Source organism: Lepidochelys olivacea (assembly GCF_965140295.1).
Source record: "Lepidochelys olivacea isolate rLepOli2 genome assembly, chromosome: 7".
NCBI classification, from domain to species: domain Eukaryota; kingdom Metazoa; phylum Chordata; order Testudines; family Cheloniidae; genus Lepidochelys; species Lepidochelys olivacea.
This window is the reverse complement of record NC_140417.1, coordinates 29,025,061-29,042,804: the sequence shown is the minus strand read 5'-3', so window position 1 is coordinate 29,042,804 and position 17,744 is coordinate 29,025,061. Positions and strand designations below refer to the sequence as shown.

Genomic DNA, 17,744 nt, shown 5'->3' with positions numbered 1-17,744 from the left:
GCCTCTCTCTTAGAGCCTGATCCTACAAGGAGGCTGAGTGACTTCAACACCCATCAAAGTCAAGGAGAGTTGAGGGTATGCAGCAGATTGGAGGACTGAGCACTCAGCCAGATTTTTAAAGGTATTTAGGCCTCTCAAGATGAGACAGGCACATATTGAGATTTTCAAAAGCACTGAGGGGCCTCCCATTGAAATACCTTTAAAAATCTCACCCTTAGTCTCTCTTGGTGTAGTTCTGCTTTTGTTATAAGAGATTATAAAATAATACAATCTTTGTTTTTGTTTTTTTACCATCTTTACTGCCAAGCAACAAGTACTCAGCTCTAAATTGCTGATTTTCCAGGACAGGTAAGGGTATTATGTTAGTTGGTAGATTCCTTTACCTGAGACTAAATACAGCAACATCTGTCAGTCTGGCATTTCAGCTCTGGACTAAGTCTCTGAAGTCAGTATGTGCCAACATGCCACCAGACGGGCCCAATTTTCACACCGCAAAAGACTGGCATAAGAAATTAATATTGTATTAAAACATACGACAAATAAAGATAAATGTTTTCCTTGTATTATTTTGCTATTTTCCCAGTACACAGATGTTTACTTAAGCTTTCATCTTTTGAACTGCTCTGTTCTATATGTGTGCTTATTTGCATATATATTATATAAAATCTATTCTCCAGGCACAGCAATCCTGCAGGGAAAACTCCAATTAAAGCTAAGGGAAGTTTTGAATGAATAAGCACTAAAGGATCAGGCCAAGAGCCTTGTCAGACATGAGTTCTGAGTATTTCGCAAGCAGACCAACACAGTTTGTGAACACTTGCTAAACAGAAATGGGCCATTGTCTTCCTTGAGTTACAATGTACATTAAGTTGATTAGCTTTTCTAATGGAATTGAATACCAGGTTACATAAACTACAGTGAGTTGCGTTAGTTTAGGACAATCCCCATTTTGGGGGGATGGTGGTATTATAAACCTTAAAAATCCCATAGACCTGTATTTCATGTCCCTAGAGGTCAAGACCAACTCATAGTAACCTACATCCTGAAAAGGCTTCGTGTGTTGTTTGGATTGATCAAAAGTCTTATCTACTTACAGCTGACTTTGTACCTATATTTAAGCTGGTTTTAGGTCAGCTGTATATATAACTTCCTTCTGAGTTCTGAAGGGTCCATCAGAAATTACTGTTAAACATATGAACGACAGTTAATAGATGTAGGAGTTCCTTTTTCTATTCAAACTATATGCAAATGTAAATCATCTTTTAGGTTTCTCCCAGGTAAAACCTATGACAAAAATACAAATATTCATTTAACCTTGTATTAAGATTCTTAATGACCTAGGAATATTTCAACAAATTAAAGTGGCAGACATTGCAAAAACAAACAAACAAAAAACCCACACACACACAGTAAACAGATCTCCTTTTCTCTTTTATTGATATTGCCAATGCGACTACCTTTACACAGGCAGATTGCTTTCCTACGTTACACACATTTTTTGTATTAATTTGGAAGTAACATTTTGCCCCCTATGCCTCCTAAAGTTATCAAATTAACACACAGTTATACTTACGAATCAGTTTTCCACAATTTTCTTTTAACCAATGACATTTACTTTTTCAGATCTGTGTAAAGGTTACTTGGCAAGAGTACATGCATGACATTAAATGGAGACCAATCCACCACTAAAAGGTAATGCACATAAAACATAATACAGTACTTTGACATCATTTCAAATAAATACCCACGTACAAATGTAGTAATTTTTAAATGTAACAATATTTCTTATGAATCAATACTGTAACAGAAGATGAAAATATAAGAAGTCCCCACATCTAGGAATAATAATGCTTCTTCCAGCAAACAGAAATCTTTTCCCCACTGACAATATTATTACAATTTGTACTTTTTTTTTTTTTTTGAGGGAGGGAAGTCCTCCCCTCTCTCCCCCCGAAGTACCAATTTAATGATTCACACTAGCCTCAACAAACAGCACCAAGGCAGGTGGGTACAGCTTGTTGATGCACTTTTCACTTTCTGTTTCCTGAAATTACAATGATTAGATACAACATGCAAGAGTAGGTATTAATGTCTTGTCTTTCACATTTCCAAACAATACTATGGTTAAACTGTATCCACCACCATACACAGCTAACAGAACATTAATGTTCCCAATACATCCTCTGTACTGCAGCCACAAATGCGTTAATACATCTTGCTCATTTGTTCAATAAAAGTCCATTTTGGTTCCCAAAGTGTATTCGGGTTCGTTTTTTTTTTCCTATACCCCTGAATTTGCAAGGATCTGCATGATGAAGTATCATTGACTAACCGTATTTTTTACAATTTCTTGTGTATATATAATCTCTATATTAAGACGACCATTAAAAATGTGCGAAAGGGGAGTTCGCTTTGCACTTATTGCTCCACATCTTTACTAAGTTTCAAAACAACTGTTCATTTCTTCTTGTATAGACTAAGCTATTCTAGGAGTCTCACTTAAATTATTAAAGGCACTACTGGCAGTAATTAATGACAAAAAGGCGCTGAAATAGAACACCCTATTCATTGACAACTTTAGAATTTTTCTTTCTAAATGTACCATAATTTGGCACAATAAAATGAAGAAGTAACAAAACAATTCCAATTTGGAATTTAAGCCATACAGTTGTATAAAATTCTGTTAATCAATAATACTTCATACCTTCCTAAAACCCAGAAATTCTGGAATTTATAGGTAACACTACTTTAATATTTTTCAAATGCCTATTACTGTTTTAACTAGAGCAAAGTCAAGTTTTCTTCTTGTTACATTGAACTATTCCTAAGAATAATAATACAATATGAAAAAAACCCCAGAATTTGAATACCCTGGATTTCTTAATGAACATGGCAGTTAAAAATCAGTAATTTTAACACATAAAGCTTAACATTTTATAATAATAAAAAAAGTTGCTGAAGCACAGCACATACATAGTTTAGCAGAGCTCCTGGTTTTTGTGTTGAAACTCTTTTTCTAAACGCCGTCTAGAGCAAAATCAGAAATAGTCCAAATCTCTGCCACATGCTGATGTCGAAAATCAACAAGCACAAGCCCAAAATAGGGAGAGAGACTGTGAGCACAAACCACTGCATTTTATATAAACTCTTCTACATAAGGAATTAAAAGAAGCTAAAGTAAAATATCAAAAGTGCACAGGTTTAACAATCAGATAAAAAAATTAATATCTGCAATGAAATAAGAAAAATTCCCCCATCTGAACATTTCTAGTAGATCATAAACTAATATGGTGATCGTTACGTTCAAAGTAGGTTTCTTCAGCACTTGTAAGTTTTCTTCCTGCAGCAGCACTTATAGGTAAAACTTGTTTGTTTTATAACTTGAGACATAAAAGTAAAATTGCAGGTAGTATACTGGAAAAAGGTGGGTTTTTAAAAAAAAAAAAAAAAAAAACAATCTAGGATCAGGTCAGTGGTTTCCATTCTTTGTGCAACAGGCTACCACTGTTAACCAGAACGAGGCAGGCTAAGAAATACTGTTGCACTGTTGGAAAGGCCATCTCCAGGAACTACTCTAAAGCTGAAAAATGGAAAACAGAATAACATTAGAAAAATTGGTACTCATTCATCAGTTAAAGAACTGACTTAATACAGAGTGCACTGCAAGATCTCCATAGCAGGTTAGTCGGTTGAGGAGCATCTGTTAGTTTCCCAAGTTAGAGGCAGTCACTTTAGTTGGCATGTGCTTTCCAAGCTAATGAACAATGCTTTACATGAGTACTGTTCAGAAGCAACAGCTTTGCAGGAAGGTTTCTTACAAGTACTGAATAAAGCTATGCTGTTCGAGCAAAAGATACAGCAGTGAGTATGCGAAAGCCATTATCAATGAAGATTTAGGTTCTCCCAAGACATGCAGGTCAGTATATCATGCAGGCCAATGCAGAGAACAGTAATCATTCAAAAGAAGAGCCTGCTTGCAGAGGTAGGTGATGGCTTAATAAGTTTTCCAAACTAAATCCCAACCCATTGAAAGGGAAATGAAAGACTTAACATAGCATAGGTAAGTTTCAAGAGATTTGTTTCACAAAAGTACAAGCCCCCATAATCTTAAATATATTAATCTAAACATACACACAGCAGGAACAGGTCACTTTTATGTACCGTTGCTCATTTCTCTTTAGATCAGGTTTTAAAACATACACTTGACAAGCTTAAATGGTCTGGCTGTTTTTTATTTTAAGAGCCATAGAGATGAATAAAAATGGAAAGGATTACTAAGCTGGTTGTGATGTAGCAAAACTATTCATATTTTGTACTGATAATGTGAGCCAATATCGATAGTAATAGTCACCTTCTGATAATACTGAAAACTTCCTATAAAATTTCAATTGACTTTAAAACTAATCAATGCATGTAGTTTCTTAAATTTACCTTTTCTATCGTTCGTATGTTGTGACAATACTACCACTAGAGACAGGGAAGCAATAAGAATTGTATTAACAGCTTCCTACTAAAGTTAAAACAAAATGATAGCTGCTTCTAATGGAGCAAAATGAGTTCGTAATCTAAATGCCTACTTTTACAAGGCATTCTTTATAATTACCCACAATGCAAAAATGAGAAGAATAAAGGCCTTTTGGAGGATTGTGCAGCAAAGAAGAGGAAAAGCAGGACTGAAAATTGTTAAAAGGTATTTTGCTTCTAAAAATATCAAACCTGCTACATAGCAATATTAAAGCTCAAATTCAGGAGAATACAGTGTTTTCTAAAAATGAAGTAATAACTGATGCACAGGGGCCTGCTTTTGGGGCCACAATTACTGTCTTTTTAAACGTCTCATGTACACAGGTAATTGGGCAATACAGAAGACTTGGAAAATCCACTCTTTTTTTAAAAAAAAAAAAAATAGATATTGGCAAATGTGATTCTGGCACCAAATTTAAGGATGCCACATTCAAATATTTATTTTAAAACAAGATTTTTCATAACTCTGATGTCAGATTTCTGCACAATTTACTTGGGTGGATTTTAGAAGCATTTTTTTAAAATCTCTCAGAAGCCAAAGACTATATTTTCCCTCCACTGGGAAAGCAGGCTGCGCTCCTTATTACTTTATATTTATATTGTGATATCTCCTGACTACTTATAGGCAGAGCGGCGATACACAGGAAGCAAGCTGCTGACCATCTACAAGAAATGGTAGTGAAATGAGGCAGTACTACACCAGGATCATTAGAATGGCTCTAGAAAACATCACTATCAGCAGACAACTGTGCAGTCTTGGATTACTTTTAGTTAATACTACAAGCATACAAAATTATTTGAAAAAGTACAAAATGAACAGGGCTTTACATTAAAATAAAGTTTGAGGCTAGGCACTTTAAAAACTTTTGTTTTTAAAAAAATGTGCCTTATTGTGCTCCACAAATTTTCCACAATTTTAAAAGCAACATTTTTTAATCTTGTATATTTATCACTTGTATAGGCACCAATTATGAAGTACACTTTTTTTATGTTATCAAACATATTGAAATTAAGTGGCTAAAAAGGCCCCTTAAAAGTCCAATAGCAGACAAAGTATTTTTTTTTTTTTTACGATTAATACATATGCTAACCTACTTCATTAATATTTATTAACAAGATGAACAGGTTAAATTTCCTGTGCCTATAATGTAGAGCCCTGCGAAAGGTGTGCTTGCATAAGGAATGCAATTTTTTTTATATTAAAAAAACCCACAAACAGAGCTCTGAAACATTATCCCATTAAGATTAATACTGAGAGCTGAGAAGAACTGTATTGTGACTTAAAAATAGTAGAACACAGTCATATAAATTCTGTACAGATATGGTGTGGATAGAGTAATATGTAAAACACCTTTTTCCAAACTGTTATGCTGCAAAAAGCAACATGAGACCACAAACATCCTTTCTGTACATGACACTTTTTCACAGCATAACTTTAATGTGAAACTGCATATCAGTTAGGATCCTAATATTTTTAATTTTCAATTTTATTCTAGATGGGGTAATATTGCATATTTTTAATAGACTATAAATGTGCAAGTTTCTTTAGGTTAACCCTCTGAAGTAGAGAAGAAAGAGTTTAAGAATGTATCCTATATTTCTCCAACTTTTATAGCTTATAAAAGCCTTTTGGGACTTTGGTCAGTGGTGATATGGCAGAAAATTTCTGATGACTGCCACAGCAGCCAAATCTAGTTTTGGTACTGGTTTTGAAATGTTCTGCATTTCCACGTTACACATCTAATTTCCAGTGTTGCATTTCACCACTTTTCAAACCAGATTAACAAGGAGATTTTAGGTTTGCTTTTTCCTGTGAACGCTTTTTTTATTTGAAGGATGCTGTAACCCTGGGGAAAGGATCATATTTGTGCTAATCAAACTACAGTTAGTAACACCAGATGTAGTATAGCAGGTATACACTTTTAACACTTACCCATAAACAGCAAAACCATACATGTTAACTGTGGAAACAAAAAGTTCCTTTCCACTATTAACTTGTTAATAAGATCTCCATACGTATGAATTAGTTACAGTTAAGACCACCATAATACCATTTGTATTACATGGTTTAACAACATACTAGTACAAGCAAACTCACCGCAACATTAGATAGTGGGGATTTATGCTGACAATTACAGCATAAAAATTAGATGCATAATATGATTTCCTACATGCCTCTTCTAGTCACAATAGATCTTATACTTCTCACAAAACACCTGGTTGTTAAGGACAGACCCCTCAGCTCTGTCTCCACAGGACCGGATATGACTTACACTTGGGTTACTGGTCTTGGCTTTGGAAGCAGATTTAGTGCGCACCCTTTTGGACTGCTCGTGGTCAAGCTCCAGATGCTCCAGGCGCTGGGTCAGTGCCAGTTTTTGCTGGATTGCCATACGCAGCAAGGAGTTCAGCGTCTTCTTCTCATCTTCAGCTGCTGCAAGCTGGCGTTGCATTTCATCCAGCTGTGTGACGTATTCGTCACATCTGCAATGAAATATATCAAGAATCTTTAGCAACCCTATTTTCCATTACAAAGCATGAACCCTTTGTGCTCAGCAGACATGGCCACTGGCTGACAGGAAGGAGTTTTGTAATCTGTTATGTGCATATTTATTTAGGAACTTCAGCAAAACCACCGTGCAGCCCAATTATTTTCTTCTGTGGATCTCCAAATCCCACATTTAGTGCTCAGGTTCTCCCACTTCATTATAAGCCTCTCTGACTCCCCAAGTATGGGACCTGGAAGCTCTTTGAGGGGGCTCTGTCTGAAAATTGAGCACCCCGCACTTGACCTGATAGTGATGAATTACATCTCATGAGTCATTCTTCACATAAATGGGGCATTATATTACAGAAAGTTAGGACTTTAGTTCTAAAGTGTAGTTTAGAACAAAAGGGTCCTATAACTTTTAATGAAATGGCCATTAATGCCATTTTACCACTGATTCAGATGAATTCATTTCCCTATTTTCCATGTGAAAGACATTTAATAAATTCCCCTTGTATCTTCCAATGCACATCCAACCCCATACTGAACTCAGTCACTCTCCCTGTCCCAAACAAAAGGCCTACAAGCTGCCCAATACAGTTCAGTTCAATTTATTTATTTATTTTTTAAAAGAGGAGCAGATGTAGATTCCAAAACTCCAATTTTGCCTACCCTGTTTGCTGGTGTAAGATACCAGATATTAGTGTTTTATTGCTGTTTTGTTTTGAGCAAGTATGTCTTTTTATGCAAAAATAATGATTTGCAATATAATGGTTTGGAAATGAATTTCTAACAAGGAAAAGGCAGGCCCTTCCAGTGTTACCTGGCATCTTGCAGGGCACGCTCCACAAATGCCTGTGACCTGTTCAATCTGTAATCACTTCCACTGAGCTTGGGAGCTATTAAAACTGCATCATGCACCATAAGCAATTCTAAATGAAGCCCCTCACGTGTAGGTGTGTGGTATGTAGATGAGATAATGAGTGTGGGTGTAAAAATAAATATGTCTATACACCAGCAGAAATTTCTCACAGCCACATCTGTAAAACTGAGCATCTTCATAAAATCAAAGCCAAACCTCCACCAGGAAGATCCTTCTTGTGAGATGTATTGAAAAGTCTGTCAAGCTACTAGCAACGTATAATCTAAAGCAGAGAGGAAAAAAAAATAATCTGCATTCAAATGCAGATTCACACACTGTGCCTTATAAAGGGCCTGATTATTTTCCCATTGACTTCAAAAGCAGCAGAGGCCAGCTTGCCTTCTAACTGAGTTTGCCGGAGAAAAGTTTTTATTTTGAAGTACACATTGAAGAAAGTATCCAACAGTGGCCCCTAAATGCTCATGTCAAACATCAGTGCACTCAGACTGCACTGTAGGTTAGCGTACCAGGGACAACTGGACTCAGTGCTATAGATGGGAGTCTACCCTTTTTCTCATGGAGGAGCTGTATCGAGAGTAAAGACCTACGGTGGTAACAATACATGGAATTCTTGGAGAATTTTGAGATGATGGTGGAATTGAGACAAGGCAGTGTGCTGACTTCTCATCTCTTCAGCCTACTTATGGAGGTAATTAGTAGGAGAATCAAGCCAGCGGGGAGACAGAGAAACCTATGTATGCTGACGATCTGGCTCTTTTGGCTGACAGCAAAGAGAAATTAGCTAATACGGTATCAGAGTGGGCATCTGTGTTTGAAGACCATGGTTTGAAGGTAAACACAAAGAAAACTGAAGCTGTGCAAGTAGGGAACGTGTAAGAAGGGTGGGTGGTTGACACTTCAGGAGAGAAGCTACTGCAGAACGACTAACTGTGGAATGTAACCTATCATTTAAATGAGCTTCTGTACCAAATGACTGGAGGATAGCTAACATGATGCCAATTTTTAAAAAATGCTCCAGTGGTGATCCTGGCAATTATAAGCCGGAAAGCCTAACTTCAGTACCAGGCAAATGGGTTGAAACTATAGTTTAAAACAAAAAACACCCCAGAATCAGACACATAGATGTACACCATTTGTTAGGGGAAGAGTCAAACATGATTTTTGTAAAGGGAAATTGTTCCTCACCAATTTATTAGAATTCTTTGAGGGGGTCAACAGACATGGACAAGGGTGATCCAGTGAATATTGTGTACTTGGACTTTCAGAAAGCCTCTGACAAGGTCCCTCACCAAAGGCTCTTATGCAAAGTAAGCAGTCATGGAATAAGAAAGAAGGTCCTCTCATGGATCCGTAACTGGTTACATGGTCACTGTTTTCAGAATGGAGAGAGGTAAATTGTGGTGTCCCCCAAGGATCTGTACTGGGACCTGTGCTGTTCAACATATTCATAAATGATCTGGAAAAAGGGGTAAAGAATGAGGTGGCAAAATTTGTAGACAATACAAAATTACTGAAGATAGTTAAGTCCAAAGCAAAGAGTTACAAAGGGATCTTTCAAAACTGAGTGACTGAACAACAAAATGGCAGATGAAATTCAAGGTTGATAAATGCAAAGTAACGCACATTGGAAAACATAATCCCAACTATACATACAAAATGATGGGGTCTAAATTAGCTGTTACCACTCAAGAAAGATCTTGGAGTCATTCTGGATACTGCTCTGAAAACATCTGCTCAATGTGCAGCGGCAGTCCTAAAAACTAACCATGTTAGGAAACATTAGGAAAGAGATAGATAATAAGACATAAGATATCATAATGCCACTCTATAAATCCATGGTACGCCACCATCTTGAATACTGCTTGCAAATGTGGTCATGCCATCTCAAAAAAGACATATTAGAATTGGAAAAGAGCAACCAAAATGAGTAAGAGTATGGAATACTGTCCATATGAGGAGAAATGAAAAAGACCGGGACTTTTCAGCTTGGAAAAGAGACAGCTAAGAGGGGATATGATAGAGTTCTATAAAATGATATGACTGGTGTGGAGAAAATTAATAAGGAAGTATTATTTATTCCTTCCCATAACATAAGAACCAGGAGTCACTCAATGAAATTAATAGGCAGCAGTTTTAAAACAAACAGAAGGAAGTACTTCTTCATACAACACAAGGTCAACCTGTGCAACTCATTGCTAGGGGATACTGTGAAGGCCAAAAGTATAACTTTGAGACCAAAAAAGAACTAGGTAAGTTCATGGAGGATAGGTCCATCAATGGCTATTAGCTAAGATGCTCAGGAATGCAACCCCATGGGTATCCCCAACCTTCTGATTGCCAGAAGCTGGGAGTGAACGACAGGGGATGGATCACTCGATGATTGCCTGTTCTGTTCATTCCCCCAGAAGCACCTGGCATTGGTCACTGTTGGAAGACAGGTTACTGGGATATATGGACCATTGGTCTGATGCAGTAGGGCCGTTCTTAAGCTGATTTGGAAAAAGAATTTGTGTACTTAGGGAGTACACTTAGCGCTATTGGAAAGAATCCAGAGAATTGAAAAGAAGAACCCAAGTATGCTGGGGCAGCACTGAAAAAGGCGGCAGATCTGTAATTAAGTAACAAATTGAAAGGTAAAGTGCATGCTGCATGTGTTTGTCCCTGCTTGCTCTGTGGTTTGGAAAAGATGAATCTTACAGAGATGGAAGAAAAAAAGATACAGATAGTAGAAAATAATAGACTGGGATGAATGGCAGGTAAGTGGAGAGTTGACAGTGTGTGTCTGGAATTCATTAGGAGGAAGAAACCTGGGACTCTCAGTGACAGATAGGCTAGAGAGAGTATGCTTGAGGTGGTCTGGACTTGTGAAAAGAATGGGAGAAAGAGGAGAGCAAGAAAGGATGTGGAAGACTGAGGAAAGATGGAAAGACTCTGTCAAAAGAAGCTTGAAGAGAAAAGGACTACAACTGTAAGACTTAAAAATCCATGCCATGGACAGGAAGGTGTGGTGAAGAACTGTGGGTACCTCAGACCCTATGTAAATAGGGAAAGGAGTTTAATACAACAGATACATTTCCAAGGCAAAATTGAAAAAACACTCCAAAACTAGAGGAACCAGACTTGATACTTCCTAAACTATGGGCCAAGTCATCCCCTCTGATCTGTCACTGGTATTGAGGAAGGAAGGAAGCAACAGGAAACAAGTTTAAGTGTCCCTAAATATGCTGGATGGAGGAGAAATTAAACTTTAGGACCATCATTTCCCTTCCCCTCCCAGTAAGCTTCCCTGCAGTCCCATGTAAACTTCCCTGCAGAACTTCCCCACCTTTGGAACGAGGACAGTGGGGTGGGTGTGGCTGGGGATAGCTGCCTTATGCAGCATGTCCCAGCAATCCTGCAGAGAAATGTTCACAGGAATGAATCATTTGGACCCCATCAGCACTAACTGCTGCACCATCCCCTCTATGCTGGCAGATGGAGATGGATTTTGTTGCCAAAAGGTGAAGGGGGAGGCTGAAAGGACAAGGAATAGCCCAAAGGGATTAAAGATCTCAGGATGGCCAGAGATCTGTGGGATTTCCCTTCAGTTCTTGGGACATCCATGATGTTTGGAAGAGGGAGCACACACTGGGTGGACACCATGAGGAGGCAAATCTACCACCTCCTTCCTCCAACCTGACTCTTTGGAAACTTGGCTACCATAAGCCATGGAGTTTTCATAGTATCTTGTGACCTCTTGGTTTTTTCCCCTGCAGCAGAATGTGATCTGGCCCTAAAACATGACTATTAATTAGGTGAAATTTGGTCCCAGTTTACACCACTTGCGTTTAGTGCAGGACTGCTGGAAGCTGATCCTGCACAGAGCGGCTACCCTCAGCTACATCTACCCCTCAGTCCTCACTGAGGTAACAGGATCACACAGGATGAACATCAGAGCAAAATTTCTCTGCTTTTCTAACCGTTTACAGATAGAACCAAACTATCAATTTCTTTTCAATCTGAACTGCACACTTCAGCTCCCAACCTCACTACAGTGAGGCTGATTTATAACTGCTGCAGCCATTCATTTGATTTCCATTGCAAAATTTGTATTAAAAGACTTTGAGGAGGTGAGGGGGAGCGGATTTCAGTTTTAGTCCTGAAAGCGAAAGGCTGGCTAGGAACAAGAACACTGCAGAAAAACAGAGTACAGCTTCCCACACAGCTTTGCTAATGTACCTTAATAGCAGGAACATTGCAAGCTGAGGATTATCTAGGCGTCTCCTGATCAAAGGCTGTCAGTTGTGCCAAACTGGGTGGTAGTTTGGTAACATGGACAAATGCCTGTAGGGGACTAGAATAAGGTCAACAAACTCAGTCCATAGTTGTAATTAAATCCCAAGATTTCACCTGTGAAAGGCTACTATTGCACCATCAAGCTTTTTGCTAATGCAATGTTTAAACATCAAATGAATGCCATTATAAACTTGACAATGGAAAATGATTTACGGTTTTTAAAAATGTGATGAGTTGTTTTTTTTAACCCGTCCTATTCTCACACTATTTCATTAATATAGGTGGTGCTTTCTTGCTAGCAGCAGCAGCAGAAACATAGTTGGGATTCTTACTGTCCTGAATTACTGATCTCACGTGTGGGTTAGAATGTCTTGGAGTTTTACTAACATATGAGACATTTCATGGCTCTCCTTCTTGAATCCATTCTCCTGAATGGTTCTTTCAGCTAAAGTATTTTGTAAGTGAAATAAATGAGTATCTTAACCAGTTCTGTGCCTGATATTATTCAGGATTCCTTTGTAAAGCCAGAGAAGTGATACTTTGCATGTAAGAATAGTAGTCCATTTAAACAGGTTGAAAAGGATCCAGGTTTTACTAGAAGTGGATGCAGACTTTACACAATTGGTCTTCTGGGACCACTGACCTGCTTTCCTCCCCCAGGCTGTTCATTAATGCCGTTTTCATTTGTTTCAACTGAGTATAGTTTCCTAACTATACTTAGAAACCATGGTCTCCAGCACTGCCTTATATCAATGCAGTATAACAATTCACACTAACATCATGACTGGTTTTTTGTGTTTTTTTTTTTACATAAACTGATATCGATTTGTAGCTTTGCAGGTGTAAAAGCAAAATATCTTCTCTTTATAAATTTATCTTTTGTGCAAAGCAACATTTCAGACTATGTATTCAATGTAGATGGGTTGAACTGAAGATTCCTTTGTTCCAAACACACTTTTGAAACTAAAATAATTGAGCTTTCATGCTTACAAAGGAAAATAAGATTAGCATAATTCAAGTCTATTGTGCACGTACTGTTATTTATATAACAGACTGGAATGATGCTATTTATTTATATATATATATATATAATGATGCAGACCTTGAACATAAGGCTTTGATGTTGCTTACTTTATCACTGATGATTAACCAGGAAAACAAGAATTTAAGGAAACCACCAACTTGTAACATTTTAAATAAGCAATACCATAAAAAAATCTCAAACTCAAGATGATACAGAGAGAGGAAAATCCCTGAAGGGCTCCATAAAACTAAAAGTTAAAAACATTTAAAATGCCCATGTCTAAAGCTAAATTATTCTTTAAAAACAAAAATCAAAAACATGCCGAATATCAATGTCTCTAGGGTTAAAGATCTCATTTTCCAAAGCAGTTTAACATTAGCATTACTTACTGCACATGCCAATCTCTCCTTATTTCTGGATATATTTTTAATCATCTTGAACTTCAGCGTGTTCAAAATGGTTAATTAATCCTGATATATTTTTAATCATGTGTTTCGCCATGTTCTTCTACTGTGCTAAGATCTGTATTTGCAAATGCAAACCATGTAGTTATTGGCACCTGCACTTACTTACATCCATTTACCTTTTCCCATTTTCAGTTGTGATCAGTACAATGCCAATTTATAAGCAAGCAGTATAGCATAACAAGCAGAAAGAGCTAACTGAAGAAGCCTCTTTGGGAACATTGTCAGCTACTTTAGCCTCTACCACAATAGATTAAACTGTCACCTACATTAGAAATTAAGAGCAGAGAGGATTAAAGTCTCACAATTTTTCCTCTTTATTAAAAGATGGAAAATATATCCAAGCAGAGGCTAAAAGACATTTAAATGAACATGGTCCCTAACAGAGACTAACAGCAGCATGGCTATAAGAGGTATTAGCTTCTACCTGCCATATTAACTCTGTCTTTACATTTGAAATAAATTTGATGAGAAAATTCCTAACAACCCACCATCACCAGCAGGAATGAAGAGGCCCTTACCTGCAGAGGAAACACTGTGTGCTTATACTGCTAGAGGGGTGGGCATGTGGAGGAAGAGAGGGGTCAGGGAAAAGAAGGCGAATCTGTCATCATGTAGCTCCATTACCCTTCCACCCAAGGCGACAGTAGAAAATGCACAGTAGTTCCACGGCTGCTTTGTAGGTTAGAGGGCAGAAGTAAAGATTCTTCGTTTTTCCCCTACCTCAAAACGATCCCTGGTTTGGACTGGGCACTGAAGGCAAGATGTAGAGCCAAGCGAAACACCTTTTGAATTTATTTAATTAGAACACCAAGTTTTAAATGGCTTATATTTTGCATCAGCTCACCATGCAATGTAGAGAGAAAAACACGAGTTACAGTGGTTCATTTTAGATGGACAACCTCTAATTTACAAATTTTCTTTCACATAAGACCAAATTTTGTGATTCTTTCTCAAGCCAAACTCCCACTGGATTTCATGGAATTTTGCTTGACTAAGGGCTATAGAAGTTAGCCTTCATTTACTAACGTCTCAATCCTGGAAGGTGTTGAACTCCCAACTCACTTCATTTAGATTAATACACACACATACACAGACAAAGATAAGTATCCGTATGCCCTCGGCTGACTTGACATAAAAGTGCATAGCAAGGAAAACAAACAGAAAAAGAAAAAGAAAAACACAACCTAACTGAAATGCAGTTATCCCATCCACTTGGACTTCAGTGGAGGAGCTCACACAGGACTGGACTCTAAATTGTCAATGAGTTATTGACCTTCATTAAAGACAAAGTGAATAAACAAGTTGAGGCCCAATCCTGAGTGGTGTCAGTATGGCTCTGCACATGAATTCGTGTGGATCCAACTGCAGGATCAAGGTCCTAGTCCTAATCCAGTGTCTGAAATATTTTATGAAGTCACTTCATAATCTTGACCTGTCTGCCTGTGTGGGATCATGCATCTGTAGCACATATGCTTAGCAGATCCATGTAAACTAAGGCATTCTTTCAAATGTATTTTTAAAAAAATACCTGAATCCAAAAATCAGATAAAAAGGAAAAGACCACAGATTTATATGTTTGGGCTTAGAGATCAAACCAATTCAAATATCTATTGGAAATCTTGACTCTGACTTTTCTTATTTTTTCCCTAATCTCCTGGACATCTTGCATTGAAAACTCATCTGAACTGCACATTAAAGAAAGTTATTTATGGGCTAGGTGTCATTTGGCGAAGAATCAAGTACAGATTACAACCAATATATAGTTTCCTAGATCATTTATCTCAGCCATATGGAACAAATACTTTTGCAAATTATTTGTATTAACGGTTTAAAAAGTAAATCACATGGAGAATCTCCTCTGCAGCTTGATATTTCCCAGGAGAATTATCTCCATAATACAAAGGCCAAGGTCAGATCCACACAGCTGGACCCTTCAATCCTTCCGCACTTCCAAGGAATGCAATGGAACTCTGCCACAAGGATCTGCCTACTTCCATCCTATTGAAGGGTCATGACCAGACTTGAAAAAAATTGAATTTACCATTAAATGAAATACACAGGAAACCCCATTTCTGTATCAGGGGAGAAATTAACCCTGGTGAACCATTTAATTTTCATCTAGGCCACGTATACAGAACAGAGGGCCTCTGCAGCTGCTCTCCACCACTAGCTACCTTTTAGTTACTGGGTGACACTTGAGGTTTTGATTTTAACCAATGAAGGCCCTTCTTATTTCAGAAGCTGCCATTTTGACAAGCTGTTGGCAAGGCACTCACCATGAAAGGGGCTTTAGAATTTACTATTAAGTTCAAAACCGCTCCAAGCTTTTGAAAAAGAGCATGGGATAAGGGCTGGTATTTGCTCTAATCTATGGGTACTTTCATGGCCCTCATTACCACACAATAGGACCATTTGCCAAGTATTTACAACATTCCTGTGAGGTGAGGAAGTCTCATTACCCAAGTGTTGCAGATGCGGAACTGGGGCACACAGCGATTATGTGACTTGCCCAGAATCACACAGGAAAGCCGAGGCAGAGCTGGGATCTGAACCCAGATCTCCCCGGTCCCAGTCATGAACCTATTCATAAAGCTATCCTCACGGGGATAGCAGAACATTATTGATTTTCAAGCTCCCGTCATATTTTGGTTTGAGGGAAGCTGTTAGCCATTTTCATTGCATTTTTCAATCTTATTGTCAGCAGTGCCTAGACCCTAGGATAGGTGCATTTTTGTTATACATATAAATATATAAATCAGTACAAGAAGCCACGAGTGTCATTTTACACCATTTCTACCAAACACATTTTGAATTCTTTTTTCTGCCACTGTGTCTTGTTCCTTGCATATAGGACATTGGCAGTGCACAGTACTGGACCTGGAAAACGTGTTACACATAGGCTCATTCACTGCCCCTGAGCTACACCGTACCACTGACTGTAGAAACTGGGAGAGAAATGCCTGTTAGTCAGGCCTTATGAGACTCCACTCTAGCCAGTTTTCAAGATCAAAGTTCTCCATCTGGCTTCCCTGAACTGAGCATTGTAGATGTAGAAATATTCTACCAATGTAGAAATATTCTACAACTTGTTCCAAAACTGTCCCAGTCCAATATGAAGCCCACTTAGTTATGTATGTCTCTTACATGTAAGTTTAACTGTGCTCTGGTTCAGTTTACAGCTTCCATTGTTAAGCTCTTCTTTCATGTTCTGTAGGCCCTATGATATCTGAACAAGAGGATAGCCTCCAAATTAGCTTTGCTATTTTAACTATTCTGCCAGTGTTTAGATTTGTTTACTTCATTTCATTTTCACACCGCCAGTTAGATGCCTTCTCTGTGATGGTGAACAGTAATCATTCATTAATTGCTGTTTGGGTGGTAGAAGTCACAGCCTGGTTCCCTTATTCTGATAGCCTTCTTGGACTAGTCTCCTCCAATTCTAATACTAGTCTCATACTATGCACTATCCTCGCATTACTAGCATTTTCTAATACATGTCATCTTCCCTCCTGCTGACTAGCTGCAGAGTTTGTCTTCTTCTTCACCTCCTATTGATGAAATACTGGAGTGTCAGGATACTTGTTAATTACATCTAGGTGCACTTGCACATTGCTTGTCAAAGTCATCTACTCTCTGCAGGATGCCATTTCTTAATTACTGTTCCATCTTTATTCTGGAGGGAAAACATCTATTCTCATCTCATTCTCACTTGTTCTTAGTTTCTGGGAAGATGGTTTCCCTCTCGAGATTCACTGTAAGGTTCTGTTTGCTGATGTTCTATAAAACCATTTTCCTCAGGCTCTTGCTCAGTGGATTTAGCAACCTTCACTCTGAAGCAGGGAATCTGCAATTTGCTGTGGCAAGTTCTTTTTTCTGCAAGTGTTCATTTTGTCCTCCTTGCAGAACTAAAGTACTTTTCTTTTGTTAGAAGAAGAGGCAAAATATTTCTGCAGAATGGTCTGAATGGATTTATTTGATCTGAGGTTTCAGATTCTAACATAAAACACACGAACACCATGTTTGAAAATGTTTTGTCTTTGGAATGGATAAGTGTCTCATTTTGCTTTTCTGTCTGCGGTTGAA

At 38.0% G+C, this 17,744-nt stretch overlaps 1 protein-coding gene across 2 annotated transcripts in view; it reads right to left on the bottom strand.

The window, feature by feature from the left end:
• Nucleotides 1–1,413: 1,413 nt before the first annotated feature.
• BICD2 (BICD cargo adaptor 2) overlaps nucleotides 1,414–17,744 on the bottom strand; it is a 151,199-nt gene continuing 134,868 nt past the window's right edge. The window contains exons 7-8 of one of the 2 annotated variants that reach the window (XM_084635356.1): nucleotides 6,798–7,008; nucleotides 1,414–3,580 (exon numbers count right to left, since the gene is read on the bottom strand). In XM_084635356.1, the coding sequence (XP_084491482.1) occupies nucleotides 3,575–3,580; nucleotides 6,798–7,008 (217 nt within the window). In that variant the 3' untranslated portion in view covers nucleotides 1,414–3,574. Of the gene's footprint in view, nucleotides 7,009–17,744 lie in introns of both variants that reach the window. The other variant, XM_084635355.1, reaches the window with a different exon arrangement.